General features: G+C 27.9%; 3 protein-coding genes across 8 annotated transcripts; all 3 read left to right on the top strand.

The window, feature by feature from the left end:
* The first annotated feature begins 328 nt into the window (after positions 1-328).
* On the top strand, positions 329-7232 carry LOC145741905 (tyrosine-protein kinase receptor UFO-like). Of its 5 annotated transcripts, XM_082559585.1 has the most exons (13): positions 353-1198; positions 1276-1326; positions 2013-2121; positions 2218-2402; positions 2767-2876; positions 3045-3225; positions 3351-3484; positions 4251-4363; positions 4734-4915; positions 5281-5390; positions 5559-5739; positions 5868-6004; positions 6568-7232. In XM_082559585.1, exons 2-13 carry the CDS (start codon positions 1279-1281, stop codon positions 6659-6661), a joined length of 1584 nt encoding a protein of 527 aa, XP_082415711.1. In that variant the 5' UTR covers positions 353-1198; positions 1276-1278; the 3' UTR covers positions 6662-7232. The 5 variants fall into 5 exon arrangements, with proteins under 5 accessions (XP_082415713.1, XP_082415711.1, XP_082415710.1 ...); XM_082559587.1 differs by lacking the exon at positions 1276-1326 and having other exon boundaries at positions 329-401; XM_082559584.1 differs by having other exon boundaries at positions 353-1326.
* Positions 7233-8341: 1109 nt separating this feature from the next.
* LOC145742115 (hepatocyte growth factor receptor-like) lies at positions 8342-14227 on the top strand. 2 transcript variants are annotated; one of them, XM_082559876.1, is made up of 10 exons: positions 8342-8595; positions 9132-9375; positions 9588-9794; positions 9999-10195; positions 11051-11160; positions 11513-11672; positions 12290-12426; positions 12841-13068; positions 13267-13407; positions 13500-14227. In XM_082559876.1, the coding sequence occupies exons 1-10, from the start codon at positions 8413-8415 to the stop codon at positions 13591-13593; spliced, it is 1701 nt and encodes a 566-aa protein (XP_082416002.1). In that variant the 5' UTR covers positions 8342-8412; the 3' UTR covers positions 13594-14227. The 2 variants fall into 2 exon arrangements, with proteins under 2 accessions (XP_082416002.1, XP_082416001.1); XM_082559875.1 differs by having other exon boundaries at positions 9132-9357; positions 13264-13407; positions 13500-14225.
* Positions 14228-14773: 546 nt separating this feature from the next.
* On the top strand, positions 14774-18642 carry LOC145741603 (inorganic pyrophosphatase-like). The gene is made up of 9 exons (XM_082559211.1): positions 14774-14949; positions 15036-15094; positions 15532-15705; positions 16189-16302; positions 17020-17119; positions 17519-17729; positions 17894-17963; positions 18032-18074; positions 18147-18642. The coding sequence occupies exons 1-9, from the start codon at positions 14784-14786 to the stop codon at positions 18176-18178; spliced, it is 969 nt and encodes a 322-aa protein (XP_082415337.1). The 5' UTR covers positions 14774-14783; the 3' UTR covers positions 18179-18642.
* The last annotated feature ends 455 nt before the right edge of the window (positions 18643-19097 follow it).

Here is a 19097-nt window from a genome sequence, read left to right on the forward strand (position 1 = left end):
TATAATTAATTTGACATACATTATTAATTTGACATACATTATTATTTGTGCGCAAAAAGCCAAAAAAATAAAATACTAAAAAGTTGACTTATTCAAAAGCGAACTTATTACAATGGCGCAATTTGTCTGCGCGAACCAAACGAACCACGTTGCTAAAGCACCGACACGCAAACAAGAGTTTCACCCGAATTCACGTTCTTTTACATAAAGAGAAACTGAGTACTGAGTGAAAACTATATTTCAATTTTTCCGCTTGAACAAATACGGAACTTTTTCCAAAACAAATAAGAAACTATTTTTTCGTTTTATAGCTCACTATTTCGTAATACTTTTTTTCAACTGTTGCTCTATTAAGACTGGAAGCAAACAAGCACTTTAAACGAAACGAATATAGTTGAAAGGTATGGAATATAGTTGAAATATAACGAATACAGTTGAAAGGTATGCTGTGGGTGAAGTCTTCTTCTTTCGTGAAAACTTTAAATTGTTTAATTTGGTTGACTAAAACTCGAGTTATTAACCACTGTGCCAGGGGTGATTTGCTGGCGTGCGCATCTACATTTGTAAAAACGCGATGTTTCGCGGTAAGGTTTAATGGTCTATAAAATCTATTTGGGTTGGGTTAGAAAGCTATAATTTTCAGAAGTTGTTAAGTGGATCAATTTAAATGCAACACCAACTTTAGAAATTTTTTGGGCGACTTCATTCTAAATTTGTCCTCAATTTTAACATTTAAAGTTTACGCATTTTCCGCTTGGGGGCGATAGAGTTAACTTGATGGGTGATTGCTGTGGGTGAAGTCTTCTTCTTTCGTGAAAACTTTAAATTGTTTAATTTGGTTGACTAAAACTCGAGTTATTAACCACTGTGCCAGGGGTAATTTGTTGCCGTGAGTTATTAACCAATAAGTCAAGGTTAGTTTGTTGGGTAATATTAATAATTCATTAAACATATTTTAAACTAATTTTTATTGTTTTTGAGAATAAACGCCTAAATAATGACGTCATGCGATGTAAAATTATGACGTCATTTCAGATTTTAAAAAATCTGGTGGCACATTTGCCATACTTAGGTTATAACGCCTTGTTCATTAAGAGCGTGCGAAACTAATAGAGATCCGAATATAGTTGAAATATAGTTGTAAGGTATAGTTGAAAACGAATATAGTTGAAATATAGTTGAAAGGTATAGTTGAAAGGTAATTTTAGGCTTAAACGTTAATTAACAATTATGTTTTGCCATATATTTATATAAATTTTATTTATTTTGTTAAAGAAGATGAACTACCAAGATTCATTTCGGGACTGCGTTTGCCCTGACACCGGGGTAACTGTAATTTTCATATATTTAAATTAAGATTTAAAAAGTGGTTTATTAGACAGTTGTAAATAAATTTTGGATATTTATTTTTGTTCTCCTTTTTTACATTTATTATTTCGATTTTACTTTTATAGTTTAAGTTTTAGTATCAAAATTTTTTATGTGTTTTAACAAATTTAAACAACTAAAACAATAGTATTTTTTGTAAACAAATTCGCAGTCTGGTCGCGAGTTGCCAAAGGCTTGGGCTATAAGAATATAATATAGCCCGGTAGTTTTTTTTGCCCAATAGCGGGAAATTCGCGTTGTGAAAACCGTCAAAATTGATTTTTTCGCGTGATGATTAACAATATTCTAAACAATGTTTTAAAGAAATGAAGCTTAAATAAAACATTCTTTTGCTAAATTAAGAGCAACATAATCTCTGCATTTGTTACCCTTGTTGTTATTTATTATATGTGACGTTTGCAAAAAAGTCAATTTTTTATGAAAAATTAAAAATGACTGCTAAGCTAAAAAGTGAAAAAATTTTTGATCGAGTTTTTTGTCTAAAACTTTCGGCAAAATTTGTTTAAAATTTATTTTAAAAAATATATTAATACATTAAATAGATTTATATTTAAATATATAATAAATATATTCAAATAATTAAATATATAAATATATTTTAAATAATTATACATATTTATCAGTTGGTGATACAAAGACTTAAGAAAAAGCCTATTGCAAGTGGAAATTTTGGAGAAGTTACATTGGGTCATTTATGGAATGGAATTACAGTAGCTATTAAAAGTCTTAAAAGTATGAAAAAATTTATTTAGTCTGAATTACAATGAAAGTTTATCTTTTTGTTTTTATATTGAATTTAACGATTTAAAGAGCATTGAGTTTTTTTAGATGTGAGAAGTCGTAATGACGTTCGAAACTTTATTAGGGAAGGGGAAATGATGAAAACATTTCGTCACGTAAATGTTTTACCTGCAATTGGAATTTGTGATTGTTTTCCGTATTCTTCGCCGCGCATAATTCTTCCATTTATGCCAAATGGAGATCTCAAGTCTTTTTTGAAAAAGGGAGAAGGGGTAAGTTTGTTTTTTAGTCATTAAAAAATGAAGTTTTGTTAAAAAGATGGGATCACGTATGTTGTCCAGTTTTAGACAAAACATATTTACACTACGGCGCTCCCAAATTCTCTCGTCTGGATTACGGTGCGAGAGAATTATCATCTACAGTCGGATTCTCTTCTATAGTAAACGGCACGTTGTTTAGTCTAGAGCCGGACAACATACGTGACCCAAAAATGTTATAAGTTTAGATCTTTTGATATCATTTAAAGGAAATTTTTTTGTTAATTTATAGTCATATATTTCATATTTGTATATATTTCATATTAAGAATAATAAAATGTTTAAAAATAAATTTTTTAATAAAAATGTTTTTTTACAGAATTTATTAATGTTTGACTTGCTCAAATTTTGTTTTGAAATAGCCGGTGGAATGAATTACTTAAGTGAAAGGGGCATTGTTCACAGGGATTTGGCTGCAAGAAATTGCATGTATGTTTTTTATTATTTTAAAAAGTTTGTTAAAATTGCTTTACTAAACAAATTAAACTTTTAATTATATGGTATATAAGGCTTTATTGTAATGTAAAACATGTTTTGTTATTGTTAAAAAGTTTGATAAAAGTTATTTTTATGTAAATAAATGTTAAAAATCTTTAGGGTGGATAGCCATAAGACCATTAAAATTTCTGATTTTGGTCTTGCCCGAAATATTCACAACCGAACAAGAGCTGGTTTCATTCGAGATTATTACAAACAGTATTCACGCGGTGCTCTACCTTGTAAATGGATGGCACCAGAGAGTCTTAGTTATGGCCAATTTGATGAGAAAACTGATGTGGTTGGTGATTTTTTTAAAGTATTTTTTTTAACATTGATAAAAGTCTTAAACAATTTTGGTAAAACACATTGTAATATTAATAGGCTATATAAAACTTTAAAACATATTTCTTTTTTTTGTCATAGTGGTCATTTGGAATAACAATATGGGAAGTCATGAACTTTGGAGATGAGCCTTATCCAAAAATTTATAACGATGAAATCTTGGAATATGTTGAGCGAGGAGGAAGATTAGGTAGACATAACTGTCCACCTGAGATGTAAGCTTACTTAAACAAACGGGGGGCTTCGCTATAGTTTATTTAAGCAACATTTTACAAAAAAAAGGACAAAAATTATTTATTAACCCGTTTTTAAGGCATTGACATTATTTTAGAAATTAAAGTTTACTAAAACAAAAGTTATTCTGGCTTAACATTTAGGCCTTCTGCTTTTAAGACACAGGAATATAAGATTAATGATAACGACGATAACAATACGTTTCGGAACTAAAGGCCTGTTCACACGACAAGGTAACGTTGCGTTGCGTTACGTAACTTTACGGATTCTAGGGATTAAAGGCCTGTTCACACGACAAGCTTGCGCTGCGCTGCGTTGCGTTACGTAACTTTACGAGTTCTAGGGATTAACAAATACAAAATATCTAGTAAAAGTATACCGCTTACGAAATCTTGCGTAAATTTCGCTTCGGCTACAAAACTTTACGAAATCTTACGTATAACGCAAACTTTCGTACGTGTGAACCACTCTGTTCATTTTAAATGGTTGCGAAATCTTACACTACGTTACGTTGCGTTGCGTACGCCGTGTGAACGGGCCTTAAGATTTCAAACCATAAAAATATGTTAAAATGACCATACCTGAAATATTTTTTAAACATTAACTTTTTAATTAATGGAATTAGGTAATTGCCTTAGTAGATGTTTACGGCCACCTTAAACGTCTAATTTAACAACTCCGTCTTGTTATGATTAAAATAAACAGTGTATTTTAACAAAAAAATTAAAAATATACTTTACAAACCAGATACGAAATAATGATGTCTTGTTGGGAACCATACCCAGAAGATCGACCAACGTTTTGGCAACAAGATGAAGCTTTAAATGTGTTATGGAGGAGGAGGAGCTTTTCAACTCAATGTAGAGATTTCGTGTTGCTTGAAACGAATTCAATTATTGTTAAAAACAAAAAATAATAGCACAATAGTTTTCCAATGCTTACGTAATGAAATTTAAAACCAAAAAACACTAAAATCAATTTATTAGAAGGCGCCTTTTACAACATGGCCCTAAACTAAGGAAACTAGAACATGTTAGTAGTTAGGTTACACACTAAGCCTTATTTTGTTAAAACCATTTGTTGTTAAATCTCAATAGTTTTTGAATTTTACATGCAAAAGTTTGATTTAAATAATACCAAAAAAATTTATTTAGTCTGAATTACAATGAAAGTTTATCTTTTTGTTTTTATATTGAATTTAACGATTTAAAGAGCATTGAGTTTTTTTAGATGTGAGAAGTCGTAACGACGTTCGAAACTTTATTAGGGAAGGGGAAATGATGAAAACATTTCGTCACGTAAATGTTTTACCTGCAATTGGAATTTGTGATTGTCTTCCGTATTCTTCGCCGCGCATAATTCTTCCATTTATGCCAAATGGAGATCTCAAGTCTTTTTTGAAAAAGATAGGGGTAAGTTTGTTTTTTAGTCATTAAAAAATGAAGTTTTGTTAAAAAGATGGGATCACGTATGTTGTCCAGTTTTAGACAAAACATATTTACACTACGGCGCTCCCAAATTCTCTCGTCTGGATTGCGGTGCGAGAGAATTATCATCTACAGTCGGATTCTCTTCTATAGTAAACGGCACGTTGTTTAGTCTAGAGCCGGACAACATACGTGACCCAAAAAATGTTATAAGTTTAGATCTTTTGATATCATTTAAAGGAAATTTTTTTGTTAATTTATAGTCATATATTTCATATTTGTATATATTTCATATTAAGAATAATAAAATGTTTAAAAATAAATTTTTTAATAAAAATGTTTTTTTACAGAATTTATTCATGATTGACTTGCTCAAATTTTGTTCTGAAATAGCCGGTGGAATGAATTACTTAAGTGAAAGGGGCATTGTTCACAGGGATTTGGCTGCAAGAAATTGCATGTATGTTTTTTATTATTTTAAAAAGTTTGTTAAAATTGCTTTACTAAACAAATTAAACTTTTAATTATATGGTATATAAGGCTTTATTGTAATGTAAAACATGTTTTGTTATTGTTAAAAAGTTTGATAAAAGTTATTTTTATGTAAATAAATGTTAAAAATCTTTAGGGTGGATAGCCATAGGACCATTAAAATTTCTGATTTTGGTCTTGCCCGAAATATTCACAACCGAACAGGAGCTGGTTTCATTCGAGATTATTACAAACAGTATTCACGCGGTGCTCTACCTTGTAAATGGATGGCACCAGAGAGTCTTAGTTATGGCCAATTTGATGAGAAAACTGATGTGGTTGGTGATTTTTTTTAACGTTTTTTTTTTTAACATTGATAAAAGTCTTGAACAATTTTGGTAAAACACATTGTAATATTAATAGACTATATAAAACTTTAAAACATATTTCTTTTTTTTTGTCATAGTGGTCATTTGGAATAACAATGTGGGAAGTCATGGCCTTTGGAGATGAGCCTTATCCAAGTATTTCTAACAATAAAATCTTGGAATATGTTGAGCGAAGAGGAAGATTAGGTAGACCAATAAACTGTCCATGGGAGATGTAAGCTTACTAAAACAATTTTAACTAGATTTATTTGATAAATAAATTAAGGTTCGAAAATTAAGTTCTGTTTAATAATTTTAATAACATCAACTTATGTAGTGAAAAAGGCTTAAGCATTACTTAGTCAAAACATTTGATAAATAACTAAGATAGAATAATAAATAATAATTTTTTAACTAAACGGGGGATTTCGCTATGGTTTATTGAAGCAACATTTTACAAAAAAGAACAAAAATTATTTTTTAACCCGTTTTTAAATCATTGACATTATTTCAGAAATTTAAATTTACTAAAATTATTCTGGCTTAACATTTAGGCTTACTGCTTTTAAGACCCGGGAATATAAGATTAATGATAACGACGATAACAATACGTTACGGAACTAAGATTTCAAACCATAAAAATATGTTAAAACAACCTTACTTGTGATGGAATTTAGTAATTGCCTTGTTATATGTTTATGGCTATACCTCAACGTTTAATTAAACAACTTTGTTTTGTTAAGTTTAAAATAAACAGTATTCTTTAACAAAAAATTAAAAAAATACTTTACAATACAGATATGACGAAATGGAATCTTGCTGGGAACTATACCCAGAAGATCGACCAACGTTTGAGCAACTAGATGAGGCTTTAAATGATATTATGGAGTAGAATGAGCTTTCCAACTCAATGCAAAGATTTCGTGTTGCTTGAAACGAAATTTGTGCTAATCATGTTTTAAAATAAAACATCTTATAAGCATTAACGTGATTTTTAAAGGGCCATTTAATAGAGTAAATATTATAACATAATATTGTTATATCCAAATTTAGATTAATTTTTTTTTAAATGGGTATTTTCCAGAACAGTGTCAAAAAGCAGAACAGGGTGAAAAAAAATTGTTGTAGTGAAATGTTGCTCTGGAGTATATGATAAACTATTAAATGACTAATTACTAAAAGAGTTTTTGCCGACATAACAATATTTGATTATGATGTTTAACAAAATGTTTGGGGCGTAAATTAGGCATGTAGGCCCTAAAGAGGTTGTTTTTTTAATTAAATAAAATGTTTAAATTGTTTTTAACATGTCAATTATTGTTAAAAACAAAAAATAATAGCACGTTAGTTTTACAATGCTTACGTAATGAAATCTGAAACCAAAAAACACTAAAATCAATTTATTAGAAGCCGCCTTTTACAACATGGCCCTGCCTAAACTAAGGAAACTAGAACATGTTCGTAGTTAGGTTAAACACTGAGCCTTATTTTGTTAAAGCTATTTGTTGTTAAATCTCAATAGTTATTGAATTTTACATGCAAATGTTTAATTTAAATAATACCAGTTTTGTAAAATATCAAAAACTTGTGTCGAAATAAATTTTCAAAACAAAATCACCCAAGCGTTGTGAATTTAGATTATAGCGACCGCGGTGAATCACAAGACGCCAATTCTCAATACATTTAAACAAAGCTTTGCGATGTAGGGAAACTAAGATTAAATTTACCAAGATTATTTTAACAATGAACAGTCAGCATAATAGAAAACATCAAAAAGTTACTTATCATAGTTATTGACAGGAAAAGTGGATTTTTTTTCGCTTGTTTTATGAATTTTAATTTTTATGACGTCAGTATTTTGTCTGTTTGTAAATAGAAAAACGCTTTTAAATTAAAGTTATGGTTAGATGGTTTAAGATAGATATTCAGGCGTTTAATTTTTTTTTTAAAAACAATAAGAAAAGCCTGGATTATTATTTGTTTAATGTCAAATTGTTAACTAAAAACTGTATGCTTGCCTGCTTGGATTTTGCAATAGACAGTCAGCAGTTACGGGCGTTACGACCAATATTCTACTATTCAGATATTTTAGTTTGTCTACAAATAAATATTAATGTTAAGTACTAATCGTCGATTGTTTGGTAATTGTTAAAATGTGGTATATTAATTCCTTTTACCGACTTGATTGTTTAAATATTTTTTTGTCATTGTTGTTTAGTTAATAATTAAACTTTAAGATAGGACTTAAGTTACTGGATCAGTTCGCTTTTACATTTATATATATTTCTATTTTGAATAAATATATATAAACTTTATATTGGAAAAAACGTACTAACAAAAAATTGAGCTTTTTTAGCAATGGTTTAAACGACTAGTACCATAGTAAATTTGGAAAGGGCGGAATGTACAAGGGAAGATTAGGGTAAGGTTATAAATATTCCGCCCTTTTTTGCATTTATAAACTTGGCAGACAACACTAATAGAACTCCCAAAATATTACATTATTAAATCATTGAACATCTTAATATAAACTACACATTTATTTATTTGTAATTTTTTTTTTAGTTATCTATATAATAACACTTAACCACTGGTTGGTTATTTTCAATAAAAATTTGACTGATTAGTCAGTCGATCAAAAACATGAGATTAAAAGAAGAAATAAACCACCAAGAAGCAAATAGTTTTTTGTCTCGGAAATTGCTAAAGAATTCGTGGCACCATTTTGAAGAAGCGCAACCTGGTAATTTGGAGAGGGAATGTATTGAAGAAGCTTGCTCTTATGAAGAAGCCAGAGAAGTGTTCGAAACAGATGTACCTGGACTGGTAAAAAAAAAGTTGTAAATAGTGTATATATATATATTAAAATTAATATTACATATATGTATAATATACCTCGTTTAAAGATTTGTTAAAAGTTTATCATAAAAGTAATTAAGGCAATGGCAATCATCCCATAAGATCCTAGGTTTGATTCCCATTGTATTCATGTCATTCCAGTCTATAAAGTAAAGCAGTTTTTGACAGGATTTTGTGCATGCAAGCTAAAAAAATGACATGGCTGCTCATGCCCGCATATTAAAATTATAGGTCTATGTTTGCACGCATGATTTATGTTTGCGTATTTACGCTTTAAGACACCAGGCGTGCAAAACGCTTATTTAAGGATGTATTTTCTTAAACGAAAAAAAGAGTGCACCACCCCTATGGTTAATGTCATAGAGTTTTAAAGGTGCTAACTTACTCAAAGATTGTTTAAAACCGATTAAACGTATTTTACAATTTCTAAAATAACAAAGTTGTTTAAAAAGAAATTTTGTATATATTCACTATGATGTGTAATTTAAATAAGTTTTTTTTAGAATGAGTTTTGGGCACAGTACACTGGCCAGACTGCCAGCTCCAGTCAAGACAACCCTGTTGGATTAATAATTGGGATTCTATTCGGCGTAGTGGGATTTTTTGTACTCGTTTTAATTGTTTACGTTTTATGGAAGAAACGGCATGGTGATCTGGATCGAAAAATGAAAGAAAATGTCCAAACTTACAATCCTTACCCAATCTTAAGTTTTTATGCAGCAAGAAATGGTAACTTTTTATCATTTTGTTAATAATTAACAATAGGTATTTTAGAACTATATATATAGTTAATATGTAACCAGCTTCTTTTGTATTGGTCAAAAGGCCTTAAAATATATATAAGAATGACATAAAATGATATGATCAATCAAAATTATTTTTTTACGATTCTGTACAACTATATTGTATACTATTTACTTACCGATTTCAAACCATCGAATTGTTTAATTTTATTTTAGCTGGGCCATCAAGCAATCATTATGAGACCCCTCTACTGGATAACTTTGACAGCGAACTAGCAATGGGATTAAGTAAATGTTACTTAGAGCGTGAAAGGTTAAGATTAGGAGAAGTAATCACAAGTGGAAATTTTGGAGATGTATGGAAAGGAGAATTAAGGAACAGGGATAATTCTTGGTCAAATGTGGCTGTTAAAAGCCTTAAAAGTAACCTAAAATTATGAACTATTTTACTATCCTTAAGTGCCTAGCAAAAATCAAAAAATGAAACTGGAATAAAGCATACAGTATATTGTTTAATCACTAGAGCTTATATTTAAAGTTTAATCTTTTTAATTTTTTTAGGAAACATTTTTTTTATGTAAAATTTTTGTGTATATATATATAAATTTAAAATCTGATTTTTTTTAGCTTTAAATGAACCTGCGGACATTGAAAAATTCCTCCGGGAAGGAGTAATGATGCGGGGACTTGATCATGATAATGTTTTATCGCTTATCGGAGTTTGTGTAGATGCAGAGATGGAAAAGAATCAAACTTCTCCGCTTATTATTCTTCCTTTTATGGATAACGGAGACCTCAGGACCTTTTTAAGAGACGGAAATAATGTGAGTTCAAAAGTTTTTTTTTAATTTTGTGAATTTTTTTTGAATAGTTTTTTTAATGTTTTTTTATGAAAAGCATTTTTTTATTGTCGTTTTGCATATTTTGGCAATACAACTAACAACTTAATTACAATTCAATAAAGTTTGGTAAACTATCAGTATTTTATTTAAAATTGTTGTATATATATATTTATATATTTTGTTTTTTTGTTAGTAGAAAAATTGTTGTTTTTCCATAAGGCAAATTTTACAGATTACTTTAAATAAGTAATTTTGTTGTTACAAAGCTAACACTAAGCCACAAACACATTTACTATTTCCACTTCACTAAACTAAGGTATTTGTACATAGAAAAAAACACAAGGCATTTTTCTTTTCTTACAGATATATTAAATATTGTTTTTTTAAATATTTTTTTAATATTGATTCGCTTGAATTGATTGCAACAGCCTAGTTATTAAATTATGTGTTCTTAAATAGCTGACATGTAATTATCTCAAGTAGTTAATAATAGGATTATTAAATGATTTGTAAGCTGCTTGTCTGCTAATGGCGGCTACTTCAAATATATAAAAATGTCAAAAAAATTTTAAAAAATGAATGGCTAACATATTGTAATATATATCTTATACAACTGGTATTTTGTTTGCCTTATAAGTTTTACAATAATTAAATATTTAATGTTTTTTTTTGTCCAAACAATATTATTACAAGTTATTAAATATACTTTATTACAAAGTCTATATTATAACAAACTGGCGTATAGATTTATAACATATGACAAAGTAATATATATATATATAAAGTTTAAGTTGTAATGTTAAACTTTTTAAAGTAATATTGTACTTATTTTTACAGGTATTAACTGTTCTACATTTGCTTAAATTTTGCTCTCAAATAGCCCATGGAATGGAGTACTTAAGTCGTATGAAATTTGTTCACAGAGATTTAGCCGCAAGGAATTGCATGTAAGATATGTTACATATAAAATCCATGTAAAACTATAATCTTAACCTACATTTTACTATGGATGGAGTCTAGAGAGTATATATATTCTAAATGGTCATTTACAACACTATACAAATACAGTTTTCCTTTTATTTACTTAACCTTGTTTAAATATATTGTGTGCGCATGGGTGTAGTCTATATTGAATGTATTTTAACTAAGTGTATAAAATACATTATTATAAAAAAAATTTTTGTAAAATTTGTTAAAAAAATCTTAATTAAAATTTGTTAAAGTTAAACCTGTGTTAAAAAGTTTTTTTATCAACATTTTTTTTGGTTTTTAAAATTGTTAATTTTTTTTATTTTTTAGGGTTGATAATAACTGGACTGTAAAAGTTGCTGATTTTGGTCTTTCTCGTGATTTATTCGATCGAGATTATTACAAGAGCAGCGTGAAGACTCAACTACCTTTAAAGTGGATGCCACCTGAAAGTATTCAATATGGAAGATATGGAGAAAAAACTGACGTGGTATGTAAATTTTTAACAAAAAAAAACATTCAAAATTACAATGATTTTGTATATATATATACTTCTTAATATTTTTTATTATTTTATTTTGTTATTTAACGGTGTCTGTTTTATTATGATTTTTTTACATTAAATTGACAATTAGTTGCTAACATTTAAATAACTTTTAACCCATTTTTGGGGAACTGATATTAGTTATAAATATTTTTTGGGGAACTTGTCAAGGGGGATTTTATAAAACTTTTCGTGCACAATTGTCTTTGTCTTTTTGTTGGTCTTTTGAATTTTTATATTGTGTTTCTGTAATTTCATTAATACTAAGTCTAGGGAAATTTGTTTAATTATTTGCTTTTGATTGTAAAGTGTTTAGTCAATAAAAAGTAATTTTAATTATATCATTAGTTTGAAATTTAATGCCTATTAAGGGCTTTAAATATTAAACTTATTTATGTTAGTTTATTTAACAATGACTGAATAAATAATATAATGTTTAATGTATATTGTCAAACTTTAAATACTCATTGCTCTTAAACTCTGAATGTAATACTTAATTTTTTTTTTTTAAATTTTTTTAAATTAAAACCCACTTTTTTTATATTTTATTACTTGTATTACAGTGGTCGTATGGAATTACAATGTGGGAAGTTATGACGAGAGGAGCTATACCTTATCCAACTGTCCAAGCTGTTGATATCTTACAATATCTTTCAGAGGGAAACAGAATGGATAGACCAGAATGTTGCCCACATAAACTGTAAGTTTCTTCAACTAACAAATGTATCAGATATAGAACATTATGGATAGTACATACCATAAGCTTTTAAATCATAAAACGATGACTTAATACTATGTTAACAAAATGCACAAAATGGTGTTTATTGATAGGCCACGTTTTTATTTTATTTTTTTAACAATATTATGCTTAAATATATTTTAATTTAATTTACATCTGTACGATGTGGTCTTTTTGGGTTCGTTACCTTTTTGAAATTTTTAAGTGTTTTGTATCTTTGTAGTTTTATTAGGACCATAAAATTCAACTTTTAAATTATATTATGTGCCTAAGGCTATATTATAAGTGCTTAATAAATAAATATTAAAAATTCTTTTTTAGCACTTTTTTAATAAGTATTTTCATAAAAAAAAATTTTATTTTATTTTTTTTTAGATACAAAGCGATGAAGAAATGTTGGAACGACGATCCTGAAGTTCGGCCAACTTTTGAGGACCTTGTTGCCATAACAACCAGCATAGTAAAGGATGCGAGAAGATCAGTCAGAAGGAGGAGCAGGGCATCGGATGGGACTACATCTTTAACTGCCAATGGCAGCAGGGGATCAAGTCAATATCAAAACTCTGTTAAGGATAATGAAAATGGAGACAAAGACAGAGAAAGGTATTTTTTATTTTATTCTCTATTTATTAAATACTAGAATTGTGGTAAAAAGTAAATAATAAAATGACATTAACATTTTTTATTTTCATAACGCCTCTTTTAATTTTTGGTAATTTGAATATTAAACATGTTAAAATTAAATTTATATATAAAGTTTTATATTAAATTAATCAAATTATAAATTGTTATTATTAGGAGTAGGCCAAAACCCAAACCGAGAGCATCCTTAAAGATGAAGAGTTCAGAGAGGCTAGACAAATATGCTCCTCCCAAAGAGAATGGAGAGAAGAGTGGGAAGAGGGAGAAGAAAGGAGGAGGAAAATCGAGGAGTAGAGAAAAGTAAAAACATTTTTAATTTTGTTTAAAAATTTAGCTAAAAAAATAAGGTTAATTAAAATATATCAAACTAAAAAATAAAATACCTTTTTCAGTTCTTCACCTCCTGCTGATACCAACTTTGAGGAAATGGAGGTAGCTGTTTATAATGACACTGGTGACAATGGGCAATCAGTAACAACTGTGTAACTTAATAACTACTATATAATATACACAGTAAACACTTTATAATAAATATGCTTGGAACAAATTGTGTATTAGTACTACTAGGGTGCTTTTTACACTTCTTAAATGGATGGCGGGATATTTATTTGATAGATGAAAACAGTTGCTGATATCCTGACATTATTTAAACTAATGACTAAGATATGATGGGCGTGTTTAAAAAGATAGTGGTGTAAAATAGTTAATTTTACCAAAAGCTTTCGTTATATTGATAAAATTTGAATTGTTACTTTTTTATTAATAATTTTTCTAAAATTTTTAGGTGCTAATTTTGTTATCATATTTCGAGCTTATATAATTTGGTGCTATTTTTGCTTAATTTTTTTTATATTTTCTTTATGTAGAAATGTTATTTTCTTATAAAACAAACTCGCTATTCATATATATTACCCTGCCTTAACAAAAATATTTTTCATACGTTAAGTTAGTTTGCGACTTGTTTGTTAACATTATTGAAAAATATTAATCATTGTGCTTTATTTTTTGTACTTTATAACTATTAAAATTATATTTTGTTTAAATATAAAAAACTATTTTTGGTAATTATCTTATAGTTTTTACGAATCAAATTTCTGTGCACAAAGCATTACTTATTTGACTTGTTGTAAAAGTTTATACTTTTATCAGTTATACTTTTGGTTAGTACAAATTTTTTATAATTCTTTTGTAATTTTTTGTACAATTCTGTATCCTCTTTTTTTATACAATCGCCATATATTTGTAGCACATGTTTTTTTATTAAATACAAACTCCTGGTCACATCTGGTTTTTATTTTCTAACCATTTAAAACAGTATATTGTTTTTAATCAAACAGTAGTTTAAGAAGTTCTTAAATACTGGCCGATATAAAAAAATATATATTCAAGACCTTGGTTAGGCATAAAATTTGCCCCTAAAGTTGCCATTTTTAAAACTTAAATTGCTAATAGTCTAATGACCAATTAGCTTAGTTAAACTATAATACTTTTCTCCAATAACTTAATAAGGTTTAAAACCTAATTAAAGGGATTCCAGTTAAGTTTTTTTCTGCAAATTAAAGCGGATAAACTACTGAGTAATTACTTAAAGAATTGAAGCATAAAAAAGGTAACGCATGATTGCTTACTTAAGGCCGGCTTAGCGTAGTAAATCACTCAAGTAAATGAATATTTTCATGTCCGCTTTTTTCTCGAAGAATTGTGCCACGTATATTCGCCGAATTTCTCATATTCAATCAGTTTTAACTTCGTCAAGTAACCTGTCGACAGCAAACGTGGAAATGACTTACGAAATTGAAGAACGTGGCACCCCAAACACTCTCGGATATCGAATATTTTACAGTAAGTAGATAAACGTTATAGTCAAAAATAATGTAGTTTATTTTTGCACTTTAGGTTTTTTTGTTAATGTGGTTTTATATTTTTAGAAAAGGATGGACAATATATTTCCCCATTTCATGACATTCCATGGCTTGCATCAGAGAAGGTAGGGCTGTTTAATATTATTTTTTCTAACAAAATTAAGATTAACATATGTATATATATATATTTTTTTTTTTATATGTACTCATCTTTGATCTGTTGATGTCACTGATGTAGAAAGGTTGACTTCACGACCTAAACATAGAGTAACATCAGTCACCCTGACCCAGTATAAAGTTGCTTTTGGCAGTTAAGATATTATTGATTGTAATTGCCTGGTAATAATGCTGCTAATTAAGTGCTGGCTCAGCAGGAGTTCATACTGTTTATAGCACCCTTACTTAAGGAAGGGAGCTTGAGATCAGTGGGGATTGAACTTGGGACTTCATGTAGTGAAGCCTAATGTTCTGACCACTACACCCCACACGGCCAGTACAAAAAGTAAAACCTACACAGCAAACTATTATTTTATTTTAATTTTTATTATCTTATTTTTTTTAGAAAACTTACAATATGGTTGTAGAAGTACCCAGATGGACGAACCACAAAATGGAAATTGCCACAAAAGATCCCTTAAACCCAATCAAACAAGATATCAAAAAAGGAAAACTAAGATTTGTAGCGAATACTTACCCATACAAGGGTTATATTTGGAACTATGGAGCCATTCCACAAGTATGTAACCTTAATTTTTAATTTAAAAATATTAAGTAAAAATACATTTAGAGTATTCTATATATATATACAGTATCATAAAAATTAATTATTGTATTACTTTTTTTAAATTTATCAGTAAAATAATATCTTTAAACATATTTAATTCTAGTATTGTTTTTTTTTATAAAATAATAAGTAGGCTGGATCTTATGTAGAAGGAAACGGCAAAAAAACACAGCTGTAATTTATAAGGTTAATTATATACCTCACCTCACCCCTATTTTAATTTTTGAAATATTGGGTGAAGTTTAATTAACCAAATTTCATACAAGGTATTCCTAGGCATTGGCCATACAAAAAACCTGATTTTTTTATGCTTATGCATAAGATCCAGTAGGCTTACTTTGAACATTGTCTTTAGTATATATGTGTAACTACCGGTTAGTTAAAAATGTTTTGAATTATTGATAATAAATTTTTTTATAAAATGTTTAATTTTAGACATGGGAAAACCCTGCCCACACTGACCCAAACACAAAGCAAACTGGGGATAATGATCCGATTGATGTTTGTGAAATTGGATCAAGAGTTTGTAAAAGAGGAGATGTGATTGAGGTAAAATTTCAACTTTTCTAGAAAATAGGTTAAAAATCTTGGCCATTTTATCTATTTTAAACTTGTTGTTATATTAAATTCTACATGTTAGCTGCTTTAGCCTTAAGCCAAATGTGCATCTATAAAATAAGTGTATAACTGATAAAAAAACTTTTACTTTTAAAAATAAAAGGCAACCTTCATATAATTTTAAGCATATTACTTGGTACTTTAATCTATAATTTTGTTTGTTTAATCTCAAAGGCTTAACTAAAGCGTTAAAGTAATTAATAATTAGCAAATCCCCTAAACAAGTATTGGTTTTAAACCTAGTTGAGGTAATATATTTAATTAATCTTCAATTTTATTTGCTTAAGTGTATTCTACCTTGAGGCTATTGATGCAAGGGCAGATTTTAATCTCTACTTTATATTCTTAACTTATTAAGCTTATACTTTTATTAATAAAATATTCGTAACCCAATACTTTGTTAAATTGCTTATTTATTTAGTTTTAATGTATATCTTAAAAATATTAAATTAAGAACACCAACTGCATTTTTTCATCTAAATTTTTTAACTATTTTAACTTAAATTTTAAATTTAAAAACTTAAATTTTTTTACATCGAAAAATTTGTAGTAGTCCATGCCTATTTTATATTGTTTTTAAGTAGGCACTTATTAAATTAAATAACACCAGAGGTTTTAAAATAATTTAACCTGCTTTATTGTTTAAAGGTTAAAGTTTTGGGGGTGTTAGCTATGATAGACGAAGGAGAGACAGATTGGAAAGTGATTGCAATCGATGTGAAAGATCCTGATGCTGATAAACTTAACGGTCAGTTACTTTATAAAGTTTTTATGTTAATAAATATGTTTTGTACATTTTTTTATTATGCTTTTTTTAATAAACTTTTTGTTATTAGTTTAGTGCTTTGTTAGTTGGAATGTTAGTTTACCAGTGCTTTTTGAAAATTTTTAACTTATTTGAAAAATTTTTGATTTATTTGACCATTGTTTGTTTTACCTAGTGGACAGTATTAATAGTATTAAAAAGTTTAAAAGTTAATAATTAATTTTGTTGTAAAGGTTGACTGTCCAATGGCAATAATTCTTTGTCATCAGAACACTATTAAATAAAATGTTTGCTTTTATTATTTGTGCATAATTTCAAAAATATTTACTTTTATATCTTACTTTATGGAAAATTAAATTTGAAAATCAATTTTTGTTACAGATATTGGCGATGTGGAAAAAATTAAACCCGGGTACTTAGATGATACAAGAAATTGGTTTAAAATTTACAAAGTAGCAGATGGAAAACCACTTAATAACTTTGCATTTGATGGTGCGTTTAAAGACAAGGGTTTTGCTGAGAAAATTATTAGTGAAACTCATGGGTTTTGGGAAAGTCTTGTTAATAACAAAGCTAAACATGATTTGGATATGTAAGTTTAAAAGTTTTTTGGCCTTTTTTTATTTTATTTTTTAAATTTAAGTTCTTGATTTTTCCAAAATTAATTGCATTAAAGAATGGGCCTGTTAGAAATTGTTCTAAATTTTTTTGTGTGAATATTTTACATTTCCTAAAATTTTTTATATTTTTTTAAAGAAATAATACATCGTGTAAAGAAAGTGCATGTTTACTTGCTCAAGATGCTGCAAATAAAATCGTAGAACAAGTAAGTACAAAAAATAAATCAAACTTATTTTTATTTATATTTTTTTTTTCAATTTTTTTTTGTTTTAGCATTCAACTTTGCAGCAAGGAGAAGAGGTTACGGATCAAAAAGGTAAAAATAATTTCAACAAAATTTTTAAATATTTTTTTTATTAAATTTTTAACTCACTTATTTTATTTTTAGCATTTTCTTGGTTTTATCTTCCTAAGGAGTGAGAAAAACAGCATTATATAAATTTGTGTCATTCATTAATTAAACCCTAATTACTGTCAGTATATATTTGTACAACTTAATTTAACTTAAACAATTATGTGTTTTTGAAATGTGTATTTAAAATAATTTACTGCTGTAGTTTTTATTCATGGTTTTAGTTCCACGGTAAATGTGATTTTTTAGAGATCAAAATCTATATAAAATACTTATCATTTCGTACACATGTGATATATAAACGGGTATACAACAATGTTGTATTTCTTATAAGGCAATATGGATTTTGAAATATAAGTTGAATTAACAATGTCTCCAGTTAGGTGTTAGCTACGGTCAATATTTGCATAAGTATGAAAACGAACCAGCATTTTAAATATATATTAATTTGAATGTTTTCAATAAATTTTCGTATTGCAATATATATTTTGGTGCGTCTATATTTAAAATAAAATAGTATGTAAAGCTTAATTTTAAAGTAGTACAAAAAGCTATATAACTAAAAGCTTTTTTATGAAGTTTTGTATATATTGTTTACTAAAATATAAATTAAACTACTGTATTCTTATTTCTGGCATTCTCATTGTTTTGGTAAGGCGGCTTTAGCTGTACCTTGCGTCAACTACACGAATTTAATACTTCAAAACAAATTTATATAGTCTTAAAACAACTTTTTCATATATTTTTATATAGTTTTATTAGTTAAGGTTTATTTTTGTCTCACTTTTGACATTGGTATCAACAACAGTTCTAAATTTATATTTTGTAAATTTATAAATATTTTAACACAAATTGTAGGACTTTTTAGAAGATCTCCTAAAGATTTGGTACTTCGGTTATTTTAAGACACCCAAAAATAATTAAAAACCTATAATCGCAATAAGTCTACAATGCTTTTTTGTATATATTATTATCCTCGATGTGGGA

This window comes from Corella eumyota, chromosome 2 (genome assembly GCF_963082875.1).
Source record: "Corella eumyota chromosome 2, kaCorEumy4.1, whole genome shotgun sequence".
NCBI lineage: Eukaryota > Metazoa > Chordata > Ascidiacea > Phlebobranchia > Corellidae > Corella > Corella eumyota.

Bases quoted from the DNA above. Each gene is read 5' to 3' on its own strand.
- LOC145741905 (XM_082559584.1), top strand. From the start codon at position 1,279: ATGAACTACCAAGATTCATTTCGGGACTGCGTTTGCCCTGACACCGGG. The intron at 1,327-2,012 runs GTAACTGTAATT...CATATTTATCAG, and splicing joins GCGTTTGCCCTGACACCGGG to TTGGTGATACAAAGACTTAA. The intron at 3,485-4,250 runs GTAAGCTTACTT...TTTACAAACCAG, and splicing joins CATAACTGTCCACCTGAGAT to ATACGAAATAATGATGTCTT.
- LOC145742115 (XM_082559876.1), top strand. From the start codon at position 8,413: ATGAGATTAAAAGAAGAAATAAACCACCAAGAAGCAAATAGTTTTTTG. The intron at 8,596-9,131 runs GTAAAAAAAAAG...AGTTTTTTTTAG, and splicing joins AAACAGATGTACCTGGACTG to AATGAGTTTTGGGCACAGTA. The intron at 11,161-11,512 runs GTAAGATATGTT...TTTATTTTTTAG, and splicing joins TTAGCCGCAAGGAATTGCAT to GGTTGATAATAACTGGACTG.
- LOC145741603 (XM_082559211.1), top strand. From the start codon at position 14,784: ATGTCCGCTTTTTTCTCGAAGAATTGTGCCACGTATATTCGCCGAATT. The intron at 15,706-16,188 runs GTATGTAACCTT...GTTTAATTTTAG, and splicing joins ACTATGGAGCCATTCCACAA to ACATGGGAAAACCCTGCCCA. The intron at 17,120-17,518 runs GTCAGTTACTTT...TTTTTGTTACAG, and splicing joins TGATGCTGATAAACTTAACG to ATATTGGCGATGTGGAAAAA.